This window comes from Mytilus californianus, unplaced genomic scaffold (assembly GCF_021869535.1).
Source record: "Mytilus californianus isolate M0D057914Y unplaced genomic scaffold, xbMytCali1.0.p SCAF_14, whole genome shotgun sequence".
Classification (NCBI taxonomy): Eukaryota; Metazoa; Mollusca; class Bivalvia; order Mytilida; family Mytilidae; genus Mytilus; species Mytilus californianus.
This window is the reverse complement of record NW_026262626.1, coordinates 29,582,394-29,597,601: the sequence shown is the minus strand read 5'-3', so window position 1 is coordinate 29,597,601 and position 15,208 is coordinate 29,582,394. Positions and strand designations below refer to the sequence as shown.

Genomic DNA, 15,208 nt, shown 5'->3' with positions numbered 1-15,208 from the left:
TGCTCACACTCTAGAACTTATCACTGTCAAGCTACTGACCAAATATGAAGCCATTCTGTTCTGTAGTACTGAAGAAATGTGTGATATTTTTTTTTTTTTTTTAGATCATTCCACATATTGAAAAAGTCATGAAGTGGGGCCGGGGTATAATAATAATAATAATAAAACAGTCATCTAATTCAATAAAAATCTGTTGATCAGTCCTTTTAAAGTTACCTTATACATAAAGATTGGACTGTATATGACCTTATAAAGATCAGATATTCCACTTTAAACTGATTTTGTAGTCATGCTATATACAGTTACTAAAAATAACACACTTATCTTTACAGAATAGTACTTCTGAACAAAAGAATATGATTTTATTTCTACCATAAGCCAATGACTCACATATAATCTGGTATAAGATGTTTGTCTTTTGAATTATTCCTTTAAAGAAATTGATTTGTTATCAAAACAATGAAAAAGTGCCTGAATCTTTTCATTACTGTCCATACGGGCTATAGCAGTCACCCAGTTCTCTTCTTTGTCTAGGTCAGGTATCTGATAATTGTCTTATGTCAGGTTACTTGATACTATTAGCAGTCTTGTTTCTTGTGTCATCTCTTTTGATTTTTTTTGGCCATAGACTAGGACATAGACAGAGAAAACGTTCTTTGATATCGGCATAGTTTAAAACATATAAACATAAGCTCAGGTTTACCAATAGGGTGACTACATATGTATAGGAGCCATCTGGTTAAGGGTTGTCTCACTTTGTTATCATATTATTGTAAATTTAGATTGTTGTCTATATTATTTACTTTTTTTAAAAATATTTAATGTATTTTTTATTTGGCTGTCAAAAAAAAAAAAAAACCACAATCATGTATATACAACTTTTTGACAGATTTTATATGATGCTGGATAAATCAGAATTTCTTTTTCTAGTTCTTCATTTTTTTCTCATTTTAATGTGTCTTCTTTATTCTTCATTATTATTTTTCTTTTAACATGCTATAGAACTAATCTTGCAAACAATATAGTTTTTTAAGAGGTGCCAGAATTCTTTGGATTTTTTTTTTCTTTTCACAATGTCCTTGGTAAATATAAATCTTGCACCTAATGCATTTCCATTTTTAAATGTTAAGAAATGATCAGGAACAGTGATTTTGATCAGTGCTGGTTTTATTACGGCTCCATACTGACACTTTGACTTTTTAAAGGACAATAGCAAGTCACCTCCTGTACAGGGTTTAATCCTTTAACTGCTGAACTAACTTTACCTTCAACATTTAACAGTTTTGTGTAAATTTCATTTGAACTCACATTACACCATTTCTTCATTATCACATTCATGATGCTCTGGCGTGTTAAATTTTATGAAAGGTACAAAATTAAATCGTTTTTATTCATGAGTATAGCAATAACTTTATCATTAAGTTATAACAAAGACCTATTTTCAATTAAAGGAGTTATAGTATAGAAAACTAATCAGAATTACCAAATGCAGTCACAAATTGCAGTTTAATTCCATGGAAACTGATCCAATTAAGTGTTTCAAATTGCAGGTCAATCACTGACACATCAGAGAAATACAAAAGTTCTATTTTTGGTAGTCTTAAGACTTCATTCAAAGCAAGTTACTGGAGCAGACAGTCATACAATACATTCATTTCAAGTGTCCTTAATTGATTTGATCTTATCCAAACTACAAATGATAGGTCAACAAAAGATGAATTCAACTCAAACACAAACTTTAATATGTTTACCTTTATAGATGACGCCTTCTGAAATGTACATAAAGTTTTAAAACAATGCTACTTGTCAAGGTTTTAGGCAGACATTGACCTAGAATGAAACAATGACAAGAGTCAGGGTTGTCAGAAGCTTCCTCAGAACTAAATCTTCAATGTCCATAACTCCTTATAAGAAATCAATGTATCATATATACAAAGCTAAATAATACTGACATTTCAATCATTCTGTCCTACAAACATATTATCATATATTTAGAGACCTGCCAAACATTTATTATCATAGACTCTATATCATATTTCACTTTTCTCAATATTTTTTTTTTCTCCTGAAATAGACAAAAGCAAATAATTTAACTTCCTTCTTAAAGCTACTAAATTTACTAAACATTGTTTTGTAGCATTTATTGAATACGCTGTCTTAAAAATCTGGTGAATATATAATTTGGGAAATTGCTTAGAAATTGAAAAAGAAATCTGCATGAATTTGTTTTAGAAAGGTAGTTGCAGGCATTTGGATTGGGAATGAATAACTTTAACAATTTTGCCTAAAATGGAAATTGGAGATGATCTTGAAGTCTCATTCATTAATGTCAGCACTAACCAGGATTGTGGTCAAGCTGTAAAATCAGTGCTTTAAGTTTAACTGCACTACAGTAAATTAGAATACTCTTGGTCCATTAGTACCTTGATATAGTTTCTTTAAGTATAACATATATTATAGATATCTGTGGTTTCAAGGATCAGACATTTATTTAAATAACTGTCACAAACTATTACACATTCTGACAAAAACCAGGTAAAACAACCTGTACCTTTATAAATGACATCCTAACAACTATGAATCACCTACTCTTCACCTTTAAGACCCATTTCTTGTTGGTCTTTCCGTAACATTAACTTCTTACAACTTTTATGGTTAGATGTTTAAATGTATCTGGTTGTGGGAAAGATTCAAACTTTTGGCAATGATATCTAATTCTAACTTTTTTAAAGCTTGAATCATCTGTGATTTACATAAAATTTGGATATACCATTATAATTTTCTATTTGTTAGTGGTTATATGATATAAATTTTAAAACTGATCCTAGGAAATAAATATTTGCTGTAATGTAAGAAAAATGACTTTTTAAACATTCTTCAAGTGTTGAATGAAGTATAAATTTTTCAATAATTGTTTTAATCAAAACAGACCCATGCAGTTGAGAGCGATGAACAATTTTCTCAACTATTTCTAATTTCTTATTTTGTTAAATGTACCACTGAGAATTAATAGAACAACAAAAGCAAGGAACTTAAATACAATTATATATCATATTTATCCAGATAAAGCAGTGCCCTAATACCAACCAGGACTTTAAAAAAAAAAAAAAATATCAGTAATGTTCTGTTGAACCAAACAAGTAGGATGTCATAATATAAAGTTCTTAAAATGTTCTGTTGTCTCAGGTTAAACATGTGTCATTTTGGTTTTTTCTCTGAGCCTTTGATTCACATCCTATTGAGGCTTAAAGACAGTGAACTGAAAGATCTAGTCTAATGTTTTGTCATCAAAAAGAAATGCCAAAATATACAGCTACAAATCTCTTGTTTTAGGAAGGGATAAATCATGCTTTATAAAAAAACTACTCTGATTTAAACAAAAATCATCTTAAACTGACATCTACAAGAAACTTGATTTTTTATTGACAACATATATTTTTATGTTTGGAGGACAAGTTTTCAACAAACAATTGGCATTCATATGGGAACTCATTGTGCCCTTTTCTTGAAGACTGGTTCCGTTATACATATGAGACAGACTTTATATAGAGCTTCTCAGGAAGAATTAAAAGAAGCTAGCATTATCCTTTAACTTTATGTTCAAATTTGAAAATGATATCCTTCACTAAATAATCCAAAGTTTGGCGACTATATTGAATGTATCTGAATTCCAATCAAACTTGAAATAAAGTATATCACAAATACATTTATGTCTGCATCATATCTTGACTTAATTCTGCTCAAACAGATGCTAGGGGCCATCTCAAACTTGCAGTGAGGTGAGAGTTTTTTTGCTCTGTGTTGAAGGCCTCATTGTGACTTTGATCCCAGGGATGAAGAACAGCAATAAAAGCTCTCATCTGTTGCTTTTTTAGTTTTTTGCTGTGCATCTACTGATTTTGTGTCATGGATGGATAAACCATATCCTTTCTTTTCTATTACATCTAAAAATTGACAATGAGGGTCGGTTGAGAACAAAACTTTACTAAAATGAGAGATGATTTCAGTTTCAGTTCCAAGAATGAACTTTTCATTTCTATTTAGGAACATTCCAGCATGGCCTGCAATTGGAGTATATCTCCCAGTTGATATGATATTCAAGAGCCTGCATTTTCTATTATGATTTACTTGATAGAGGTTTGCTGCTGTCAAGGAAGCTTTTGAACCAAGGGGCTTATGACAAGATTTGTACTTGCATGAGCAACACAACAGGTGCCACAAGTGGAGCAGAAACTGTTTACCCTTTCAGAGCATATGAGTTCACCCCAGTTTTTGGTTGGTTTGTGTTGCTCAATCTTTAGTTTTTCTATGTTTTGTATGTTGTCAGTTTTTCTTCAACTTTGAATGTCCCCTTGGTATCTCTTTTATCACAACATGATCTAATTGTATTCCAAGTTCAGTCTTGCTGTTTTCTACTCAACTTTTTTGAAGCCTTATTATATGTTTTAGTATATGTGTTTGTGTGTCTTAAAATTATAATTGTTAATTGTCAGTGCCATCTTTAAAGTTCTTGATTGGTCAAATAAATACACAAATATAATGATTTGATTTACCAGATTCCTGAATTAGGAATTTGGACTGAAAAGTCACAATAGTCTTCATAGAACATAAATCTGGTACATATACAAATTTAGACCTGGGGCCATACTGAAAAATATTTTGGTTTGCCCAAACCCTACCCAAAGGTAGAAACAGTGGGTAGGTAGGTAGGCATTTTCTTCTCTTTTTTTCGGCAAAGAGAAATTGAAGTGTCGGATGTTTTTTTAGTCTTCATGCCTATCTGATTAAAAAAAAAAAAACACTTTTTCACATCAGGACAATAAAAGATTTGGAGTAGGCAGCTTTTTTCTGGGTAGGTAGGGTCAGGGAAAACAAACACACTCTTTTTTATGGCCTGGAAAAGCTTGTTTATTCCACTACTTTATTTTATAACTCCCTTTCCCAAAAATGCAATCATCAGTACTGGACTTATATTTAGATAAAAATAGACGGAAATAATTCAGATTAGAAACAATGATAATATATTTATCTGCTATCAAACAAATCCCACTGATTTTTTTATCACAATCATGCAATGTTGACAAATACAAATTATACTTGATTTTAGAAACATAGGTATGAGGCCAATAGATCGACAGGAAAAAAGTTAGACAAACAAAGATAAAATTCCATGGTACAAATTGTCACCTGGGTTTTGGATAAGATAAGCCTCTTATATGGATTTTGAAGTTGTGAGGTGTTTAATATTAATGAATAATATATGTCCAAGCACTCTTTGTTTTTGGTTGCACATTAAGGTCAAGTATTGGTTTTATGGGTTTTTTTTAAGTTTGGGGCCATGTAGGTAAATTTACAATTTGGGGAAGTCCAACAATCACATTGTCAGTGATTGAGGAAAGATTAAGTATTTGCAAAGAAGTCCACTCTAATTAATGACTTTTGGCAATCTATAAACCTTTATAATATCTTTCATACAAATATTTTTTTTACATAAGCTCAAATAGTTTTCTGTGCTTGCATCATTCTATTTCCAATGGTCACATCACTACTTTAATAATTATAACAGCCAAATTTGAAAATTCAATTAAAAATATATGCAATTTATATAGACATTATTTTGCAGGTTTGCCCAATTTCAATGGGCATTATAATTCTTGAACAGTAGCATCAATATAAACTTGGACCAATATTTAATGGTCGACACAGTACTTAGGCCGAAGTAGAATGTCATTGGTCAAGGTAAACTTATCGATTTTCAACCAGTAAACCATTTGTTTTGGTTGAACAGTGAGTACAAACATATTCTTTTTCAACACAGAAGTATGACACAGGAAAATTCAGCTGCTGTCAACAGTTTTCTTAAAAAAAAGATAATTTGAATCTAGAATTATTATTTTTATGGTAATAGGTTAAATAAGAGATGGGATATGGTGTAATAATCAGACAAATTAATTGCCTACATTCATTTGAGGGGAAAAAAACATTAGCAAAGAACTTTCCCTTAATAAATGTTTCTCATCTCAAAATCACAACGAGGTCTTCAATGGTAAAAACAAAAGTTTTAACCTCACTGAAAGTTCAAGACAAGGCAGCGAGTGTAGCACCTGAGTTTGGGTCTAGAAAATGATCAAATTATGCAATCAAATGGACAGAAACATTTTGCCTTAAGGCATTTTCAAACATTAAACAATTGAACTTGAAATAAGTAAGTCAACCACAATAAGATATGTATATATACATATTTTCCAAAATCTTATTGTTAAGTTTCATTCACATATCCTGTCCATATGTTATGTATCTCTTTGTTATTCTTTACAAACATTGTCATATGTCATTCATAAATTATAGGAATGTCTTGGTGGTTAAATAATTAGCATGTTTGTATACTCATGGAAGTATTATATTGACGTCAATATATATAATACTTCCATGGTATAATTAAGTGAAAACTGTACGAAGTGAATTCAGATTCAAGTTATATCTAGTCATGCAAATTTTATTTAATCAAAATGATCCATCATTAAGACTTAAAAGATCTACCACAAACATTCAATTTTCAGTCTCTTTGAGAAAAAATACAAATCAGGAATCTTGTAGATACCAAATGGATACCCTGCAGATAAAGCTATGGCAATTTAGTCCATTATTTGCTAAGGGAAACCCAAAAAATAATTCAAATTGACAACTTATCCCAAAGAAGTTATCCTGACACAATACATGATGTATCACAATTTCTACCATGTTCTATAATAGTATACATAACCTAATATCACTTTTCTACATAGCGTGATAAACCCTAACAAATTGAATGGCTTAAAGCAGCAAAAAACCCATATTATACGGAAACAAGGATATAGTGTTTTTTATCAAGTGACAGGTGCTTCACACAAAACTGTTTTTTTATGCCACAATGAATAACCTGAAAAAGCCGATTTTGTACAAGAAGATTTGTTTATAAACACTGTAGTTTGTGGTAGTCTATTTAAATATTTTTGGGCAAAGGTTTAACTTATCATCTAATTATTGTTTTATTTAGGAAAGAAAATTCAATTTTAATACAATGTTTATGTCATCTTGTTTCCTTATTCATGCAATTAATACATGCAACATTTTAAATGAGAGGTAGATAGTGTTTTGACACACCAGACAATTTATGGTGGTATTTCATCACGATTATTTCTCAAAATCTTAATATATTGACAAGTTTCAAGCTAATGCTTAATGAATGGGATATTTAATGTCAGTTATTACTATTTACTAATATGGTATAAAAGTGTTACACCCTTTCAATTGTTTCAGTAACTGGTCCAATTTGCACACAAAATATAATGCAAATCTCATGAAATTGCTGGTTTGATGATTGCAATACAGCTCATTCATTCATTCATTCAAAGTGATCACAATAAGTCTTAACTTTCACACCTTTGTGATGTAATATAAAAAGGGCATCAAAATTTACTAAACTTTGAGGTATAAACCCTATGTCAATATATACTGCCAAATTTGGGGGAAATTTAATCTATTCAAACATTCATCAATGAAAGAATGGGTGACTAACTGTCATATTCATGACCCAAACCGCATCTCCTTTTTTTTAGTATATATATTGGTAGTATTTAGCTACTGAAAGAAGAGGGTTAAACTAGACTTTACAACATAGTCCCCAACCCAACCCCTACCCAACTGTATGACAGTCCTTTCCATATATATACATCTTAAAAATTAAATTTAGTCAATGAAAATTTGGACATATCACAGATGGAAACCTCCTAACATAAAACATTTGCATACAAGGTAAAGCATCTAGGTTTTCTATCCTCTGAAATATAAAGCTTTATACAAATAGTTTATGATATTGATGTCAGGGCTGCCAGATTACCAACCCTATGACTCTCATTTTATGTCAGAGGCTAGAATATAAAACCAGTTTAACTGCATGGCAATGGCTTTTGTAATTCTTATAACTTATAAGTAAATTTTACAATTCATATTGGCCTCAGTGGTTGAGTGATATATCCAAGCTTGTTGAAAGTGGAGTTATATCCTAATTTGAAGACACTGTTTCATGACTTTACTTTAGATGGGAATTTTTTATTTTTATTATCAAAATAATACAAACTAGTATCAAGACAAATCTGACACAAAGCAATGAAACAATTATTAAATATATCATGTATATACTTCTGGTTTCCTCTATCTGTAATGAATACACTCTCTCTCTGGTTTAATATTCCTTACAAAGAAAATTAAATCCTTATTTAAACACTGATGAATGACATTACACTCAATTTAAATTTGTTTTTTTAATACATAATGAAATATATCAACTAGACATCCTGTTTTTTTTCAAACCAATATGTGTAAACGATAGGACCGGAAATAAACATTATACAATCCTTAAAATGATTTCTTTTTCTGTAAAAAAAAAAAATCTTTGTTATATATTTCTACAGATACCAAAAAGTTGGTAAAATCTTAAAACTTTTCACAATATCTACTTCAAATAGGAAGGGAAACCAAATAATTCACTGTACAGGTGCTAAAATTTTAAATCAATACACAATATATTTGTTGACCTGGATTTGATAAGGTTTATTTGTTAAACATGATAAAAATCTTTGGTCACATCTTGTATCAGGCACATTGAGGGTTTTAACAAATATTTACACCTCTAAATTTCTACCATTCTTTATTCAAATTTTACAATTTTGCAACATTGTTAATGTAATTGGTATCACTTTTAACAACAAAACTTCATGTAAGACTCTTTATCTTTTGTTTAAGTCTACCAAAACAAAATTGGTTGAAAATTTTTTTTTGTGAAGTTTTATTATTGAATTTTCTATGTATTTGCAAGGCAGGCCATTTTATAGTGGAGGAAACAAAAGTACCTCACATAAACATGAAAGAACTAAATAAAGTATTGGGGTATCTGATGTCACAATTTATAGATGTCAACCACACTTATCATCGTGAAATGATCTTAGGAAGATGATGCATGTACAACAACCACAAAGACCTGTGGTTATAGACCTTTCAATGTACAACATACATGTAACAACTGATCAGGCCAAAATAAATAGTATTCATGTTTAGGGTTTCAATAAATTCCCTTCCTTTCCCACTCTTTATGCTTCCAAATGCCTAAAGGTGATTGGCACTTTTGGTAGTGAATCAGGACAGAACTGCAGGTCTCCTCATATCAGGGTCTCATTGGGGGTTTCTGAAAACGGATCCCGCTTACTGTTTTGTCAGATTCCCGTATCCCGCTTACACTATGTACGTAAGCAATTCTCATTTTTTTGTAATTTCCCGTGTCCCTCTAGACTTCATTTCCCGTTTTCACGGCACAATAATTTGACTTTCACGTGTCACGCTTACAAAAAATCGTCAATCCCGGGTCAGGCTTAGCCCCCAATGAGACCCACCATATAGTCAAGGTAAAACAATATGCAGATTAAATTGAGAAAAAAAAACATGTACTTTCCCTAAACATGTACAATGTACTTTCCTTAAACATGTACAATGTACTTTCTCTAAACATGTACAATGTACTTTCTCTAAACATTTACAATGTACTTTCCCTAAACATGCAGAATTCTTTGCTTGGTCTGACCATAATTACTCACTGTCCATTTACTCATTGGTTAACTCAGAAATATGTCCTATATTAAGTTTGATACTTTTCCTTTCAGTGGTATAAACAAGTGCACGAACTTTTATTTGACTAATCTGAACAGCACTCAGAACTGTAAAATGGAATCTTTCGTATAGAATACAAAAAGTACCTTTAACATGAATTGTAATAACAGACTTTAAAACATGCAGAAGACTTTACAAGAGCCTCTTTTTATTGTCTTTGTTATGAATTTTAAAAGAAATTCTACTTTTAAGCCACTTTAGTAAGGTGGAAGAATGTTTATTCATTTTCCAATTATTAAGGAAATTCAACTTAATAACTGATATAAGCTTAACTAATGAGTAACAAAAAATTGTTTGTCCTATATATGGAAAAGAGGACATTCGATCTATGATATGTATAGTGCAAAGTTAAACCCATACATAGATATGCATGCATACTACCAAAATATCAAAACAATTATATCCAAATTCAATATATCCCAAGTCATGCCAGTATATAATACAACAGTTAAGCAAACAATTGTTTATATATTTACTAAGTTTTTTGTCTATATGTTTTATTTATTTCAGTATATTGAAATGGTATTATTATCTAAAGTATGGTATCTATTACAGGTAACTGGATAGTCTTTACCTTAACAAAGGTACAATGTATATTAGTAATGCTAGCTAAAAGATCAAAGAATTTCAGGTGTAAAGTTTTGACCTATCATTTCTTGTCATCATCTGACTAAAGGCTATTATTCTTAAATTTTCTACCTTTACTCTGAATATTGATAATATTTCTGTAATGTATATACTTTTTTAACAAAGAAAAGTTTGTAAAACATCTTTATCATGTTTATAGAGGCTTAAAAGACATTCATTTGATCTTCCAATTATTTTTTCCATCAAAAAAAAGAATCAAGTGTCTTTATACCTAACCTTATAAAACTGGATGTTTTTAAAGGGTGTACTTTTGACATTATAAATTTATATTCTTTTGAGTAAAGTTTTCAAAATATCAAAAGAATATATTCAACCTCTAGCATGTCTAGTCGATGATAAACTGAAAAGCCACAGCAGAAGTTGAAAAACGACCAAAAGACAAACCAACCTTTCATTTGTGTGCTGTGTTTTTGAAGATTTTTATGGTTTTTTTTGTTGCATTGATACCATTTCATTAATATTGGTTTTTCTGTGGTTTCTAAACCTTAAATTGTTCAATTAATATATATAGAAGGTTTAAGCAACTACATGTATACATGTAGGTTACTGTACGGCCTTCCACAATGAGCAAAACCCATGCCGAATAGCAAGATATAAAAGGCCCCGAAATCAATGACAAATGTAAAACAATTCAAGCAAGAAAACTTACATCCTGATTTGTGTACAAAACAATTAACGAAAAACAAATATGATATACAGCAACAAACGACTACCACTGAATTACTTGCTCCCGACTACAGAATGTATACGTGCTATACATGTTAGCGGGTGCCGGACCCTCCCCATAGTTTTGTTTACTTTATTTGGACCCTACTCAAATCATGCTAGCCATCTGCTTATATTCTAATTCTAATTCATTTTATTGCTTTCAGAGGAAAGGGGGGGGGGCTTGCTTTGTACCCTAAAAGTCTAGAATACCCGCCGGTTTGCAACTTTGCCAGTACATACAAATAGAATTTGTTCGATAATTTAGTCAAAGAAGTGATTTCACACACCAACAGTTGCATGAAAACTACAACTGTTGTCACAATTACCATCTTATTTGAAAACTTGGTTTACAATGTGCTCTTTAAAAAAAAAAAAAAAACATTCATTTTGATGAACATGTACATTAGTATGCATGTTGAAAACTGTTGACCTTCAAACTTCTACTCCCATAAATTTTGTTTTATGATTAAACTAAATTTGTATCCTTTTCGTGTACATTTGTATTGTTATATAAAGCATAATAAAATTTGAAATACAAAAAAACAAAGCAAATATAAATGTTTGAAGCAAATGCAAACACATGAAGTCATGCATTAATGTAGATCACTAGACTTATAGGCTGTAAGTCTGGAAAATATATGTCCAACCTAGTCACTGCCTGTTGCCTGAGCTTCATCTTACTGATAAAAAAAGTAATTTTCTAAGTCAAATATATGTAAATATCTCAAATGTATTTTAGTTGTCTTTTTCATGCTACTTTTCAGGTGTAAAAAGTTATGCCAAAAACTATATATTTTCCAATTTGAGGGGTGTGCCAGGAGTACCCTGCCTGAATCTGCTTTTGTTTTTTTTATTTCCATCTTGTGACTTACTGCTCTTTATAGTAACTTGCCCATTCTACTTATGATAAAAGGATTTCACCTCAGTACAACCACAACCTTAATACAATGAGATAAATTGTGTTGTTCTAAAATTGATTATTAAAGTGTCTGGCTGTGTTTTTATTTTCTGCTTCTTAAAGAATTAATTTTAAACAAAATCCATGAAAAAAGTCAAAGTTTGTGATGTGTTAAAATACAAAATGCCTTTAATAAAATATTTATAAAAAGAGAGAGTGGGGGTTATGAAAGGTCACTGACCATAAAGAAAGATTTCAATAAAGAAATGTCATCTTTGAGATATTTTTGGCTTATAAAAAGTATGAGAAATTGTGATACACACAAACTGCATGTTTAGCAGTATTTTGATCATCAAACAGGATGTATGTGCCCAATGTAGGCTTAAAATTTGCATTTATTAGGTTTTTATTTGACAACCATTTAGCAAGCTGCCTTGGGATATTTTGGCTGAGATTAAGCAGCTTTTATATAAGGCAACAATATGAAAGGTGTGACAAGTAGATCTGAGATAATTTATAATGGAATGTCATTATTGTTGGTCTTGTCCCTGGAGGAAATTTATGATTTATGAACTAAAATAACAAGTTTGACCAGAATTATTTTATAAAAAATAATGATTTGAACTGAAACTTTTATGATAATGTCAGATTTTAAAGATGGGTTAATAATTGGTTCTTGTCTAGAGTTGTTCTAAAATACTGCTCAAGGACTTTTATAACATCATATTCATATATCCTGTCTTTTCACGTTTTTTTTAATTGAATACATGTTCAACTATTTTGTCAATGAAAGATCATGAAAGGATTTAGTAAATTTATGTACATACTTGTTTGAAGCAATAATATTAAATCAGTATCCTTAATTTGATCTTGATTGTTAATGGACATTTGCTAACTTCATTCATACCATGCCTATTTACTTCAATGTTATGTGATAATTACTCAAGATTATTCAATGATCAATACACAATTACTTCTACAAGTTTCTCTTGAGCATTGTTGAGTGTAATCACAGATATCTATCATACTACCTGTACCTAATACACATCAAACAAAATGCTGATTAGAGATATTGTCAATGACATATTATTAAAAATAATTTGGTAAACAAAATCAAAATGAAAATGATGTAATATTCACATTCATTTAACAATGTTTAAACCTAAAGATTCTCTAAAATAAAATATTGTATACTTTGTTGTTTCGTTTTGTATGGTTTTCAACATGTTCAAAATTTAAAAGCACTCATTTGAAAGGCCAAACACAAAACACAAAAATTATAATTATAATCAAACTTTAAAAACACAAATTATGAGGGAGAAATAATTCAACAAAAAACATGCATTTAAAAAAAGTTTTTAAAGGTACTTACGAATTTTGACAGTTTTAGCGTCCAAATTATCAACATGATGCTGAATATGAACGATCTTTTTATTTATATTTTCAGTTCTTTCCAACACTTTTCGGCATTCATCTGAAATGTCACAGAAAATATCATCCGCTTGTCTGACTATACTGGCTAGCTGGTATAAAGCTCCAACTAAACAATTAGTAGAAAGTGTAATATGCACTTCCCCATCCCCACTTTCTCGAAGATTTAAAGGATGTCCTCCTAAATTAGAGGGTTCAATCACCCTTTCTGCTAACGGCATAACTTTTCAGTATCTTATCCTGGAATATCCTTCATAATTTTAAACTTTTATCCGCACACCTGGTTTGTGTATTCCTAACACGTTTGAACTGAAGCCGCCATGTTCCAACAATAAAGTTGATTCGGGTTTCCCTTTGAAATGTAACACAATGCAATAACCTTTTTACATGGGTGTTTAAAGTTGTAAATACTAATTCTTTCTCTTATATAAATCCAGACTGTAACCCTCTTATATTTAATAATATTTTTTAATTATCTTTAGTGGAGTTTATCCATCCATTAAAAAAAACTCATTGACCATTCCAAATTTACCGGTGGGAGGTAGTCGAAATATAAGAATAGCCGCCAGGTAAAAAATCAAATTGAATTGTCAACGGTTATCGTAAATTGCAAGATTTGTCGCACGATAAGAAGCGCACTTAAATTTGAATTTTCAAATCATAGTTAAGAGATTTCAATCAATAAAGAGGCATAAAACGCTCTGAAATTGTTTTCATTTTTAATACAGGTATATATCTGGTCATATTTGTATATAGACCACACGTTATATTACTAGTACTGCATGTAGTGGCTTACTTGAACCAGAGACATATCGTTTGATATTGTTTTACATTTGTCATTTTGGGGCCTGTTATGGCTGACTTTGCGGTATGGGTTTCGCTCATTGTTGAAGGCCGTACGGTAACCTAGAGTTTCAAGTTTAATTTCTGTGTCATTTGGTCTTTTGTGGAGAGTTGTCTCATGGTAATCATACCACATCTTATTTTTACAAATATACATTTGTATATTTATGTGAGGCCAATGTACAAAAGAGAGGAACTGCATGCATACACGGATTTTTGGTTATCTTATATTGCTAATTGTGTTCTTGGTTTTGTTGAAGATTATTTCTTTTCTAATTCATTTCGTAATATTCCCAAAACAACAAACTGATTGCAGTGTGACCAAATCAAAGACCGGGTAAAAAATAGTGTACTTTTCTATGATTTGTTATCCTATTGTTCGTTCAGCCGGCATGGACGCGCCACTGGTTTTAATCAGATGGTAAGAAATGTGTACTTCCTTCATTGGTGGATCCGGCGACTTTTTAAAGAAGTGATTTTCAATCTATAAGTTTGATTTTTTACGAATTTATGGCACAACCAAGCAGCAACAGCTAGGAAGATGGCGTGGCAGACCCCGGACCACCTTTGCCATGAGTCTTCAAAATCAGAGACATATAATATTTGTGTTATATGTCTCTGTAAAAACATAGCTAATGACAAATATTTAATTATTAGGGGGGAAAGTATGGCATGGATATTACAAGTTATCAACTTGGTTAAATCAGAGACATATAATACAATATGTCTCTGGTTAAATGTGTATTATAAAACAATTTTTTTCGAAACCACTACAGACCGAGAAGGGCATATGGCCAGCATCAGGGTCGTAGGTACTCCCTGAAATCAATATAAACTGTTGACAATTTAGAAAGTGTGACTCCAACTTGGAAGCAGTATCGCAAACAGATTCTAGCGCAGTTTAATATATAGTTAGTTTTGGATCACAGCTGGGAAATACAGAGTTGTCTCCCATAGTATGCAATTCGTAAATTATGC

General features: G+C 30.9%; 1 protein-coding gene across 1 annotated transcript in view; it reads right to left on the bottom strand.

The window, feature by feature from the left end:
• LOC127724642 (uncharacterized) overlaps positions 1-13,926 on the bottom strand; it is a 37,751-nt gene extending 23,825 nt beyond the window's left edge. The window contains exon 1 of the mRNA XM_052231667.1: positions 13,329-13,926. Coding sequence (XP_052087627.1) covers positions 13,329-13,608 — 280 coding nt within the window. The 5' untranslated portion in view covers positions 13,609-13,926. The remainder of the gene's footprint in view (positions 1-13,328) is intronic.
• Between the last annotated feature and the right edge of the window lie 1,282 nt (positions 13,927-15,208).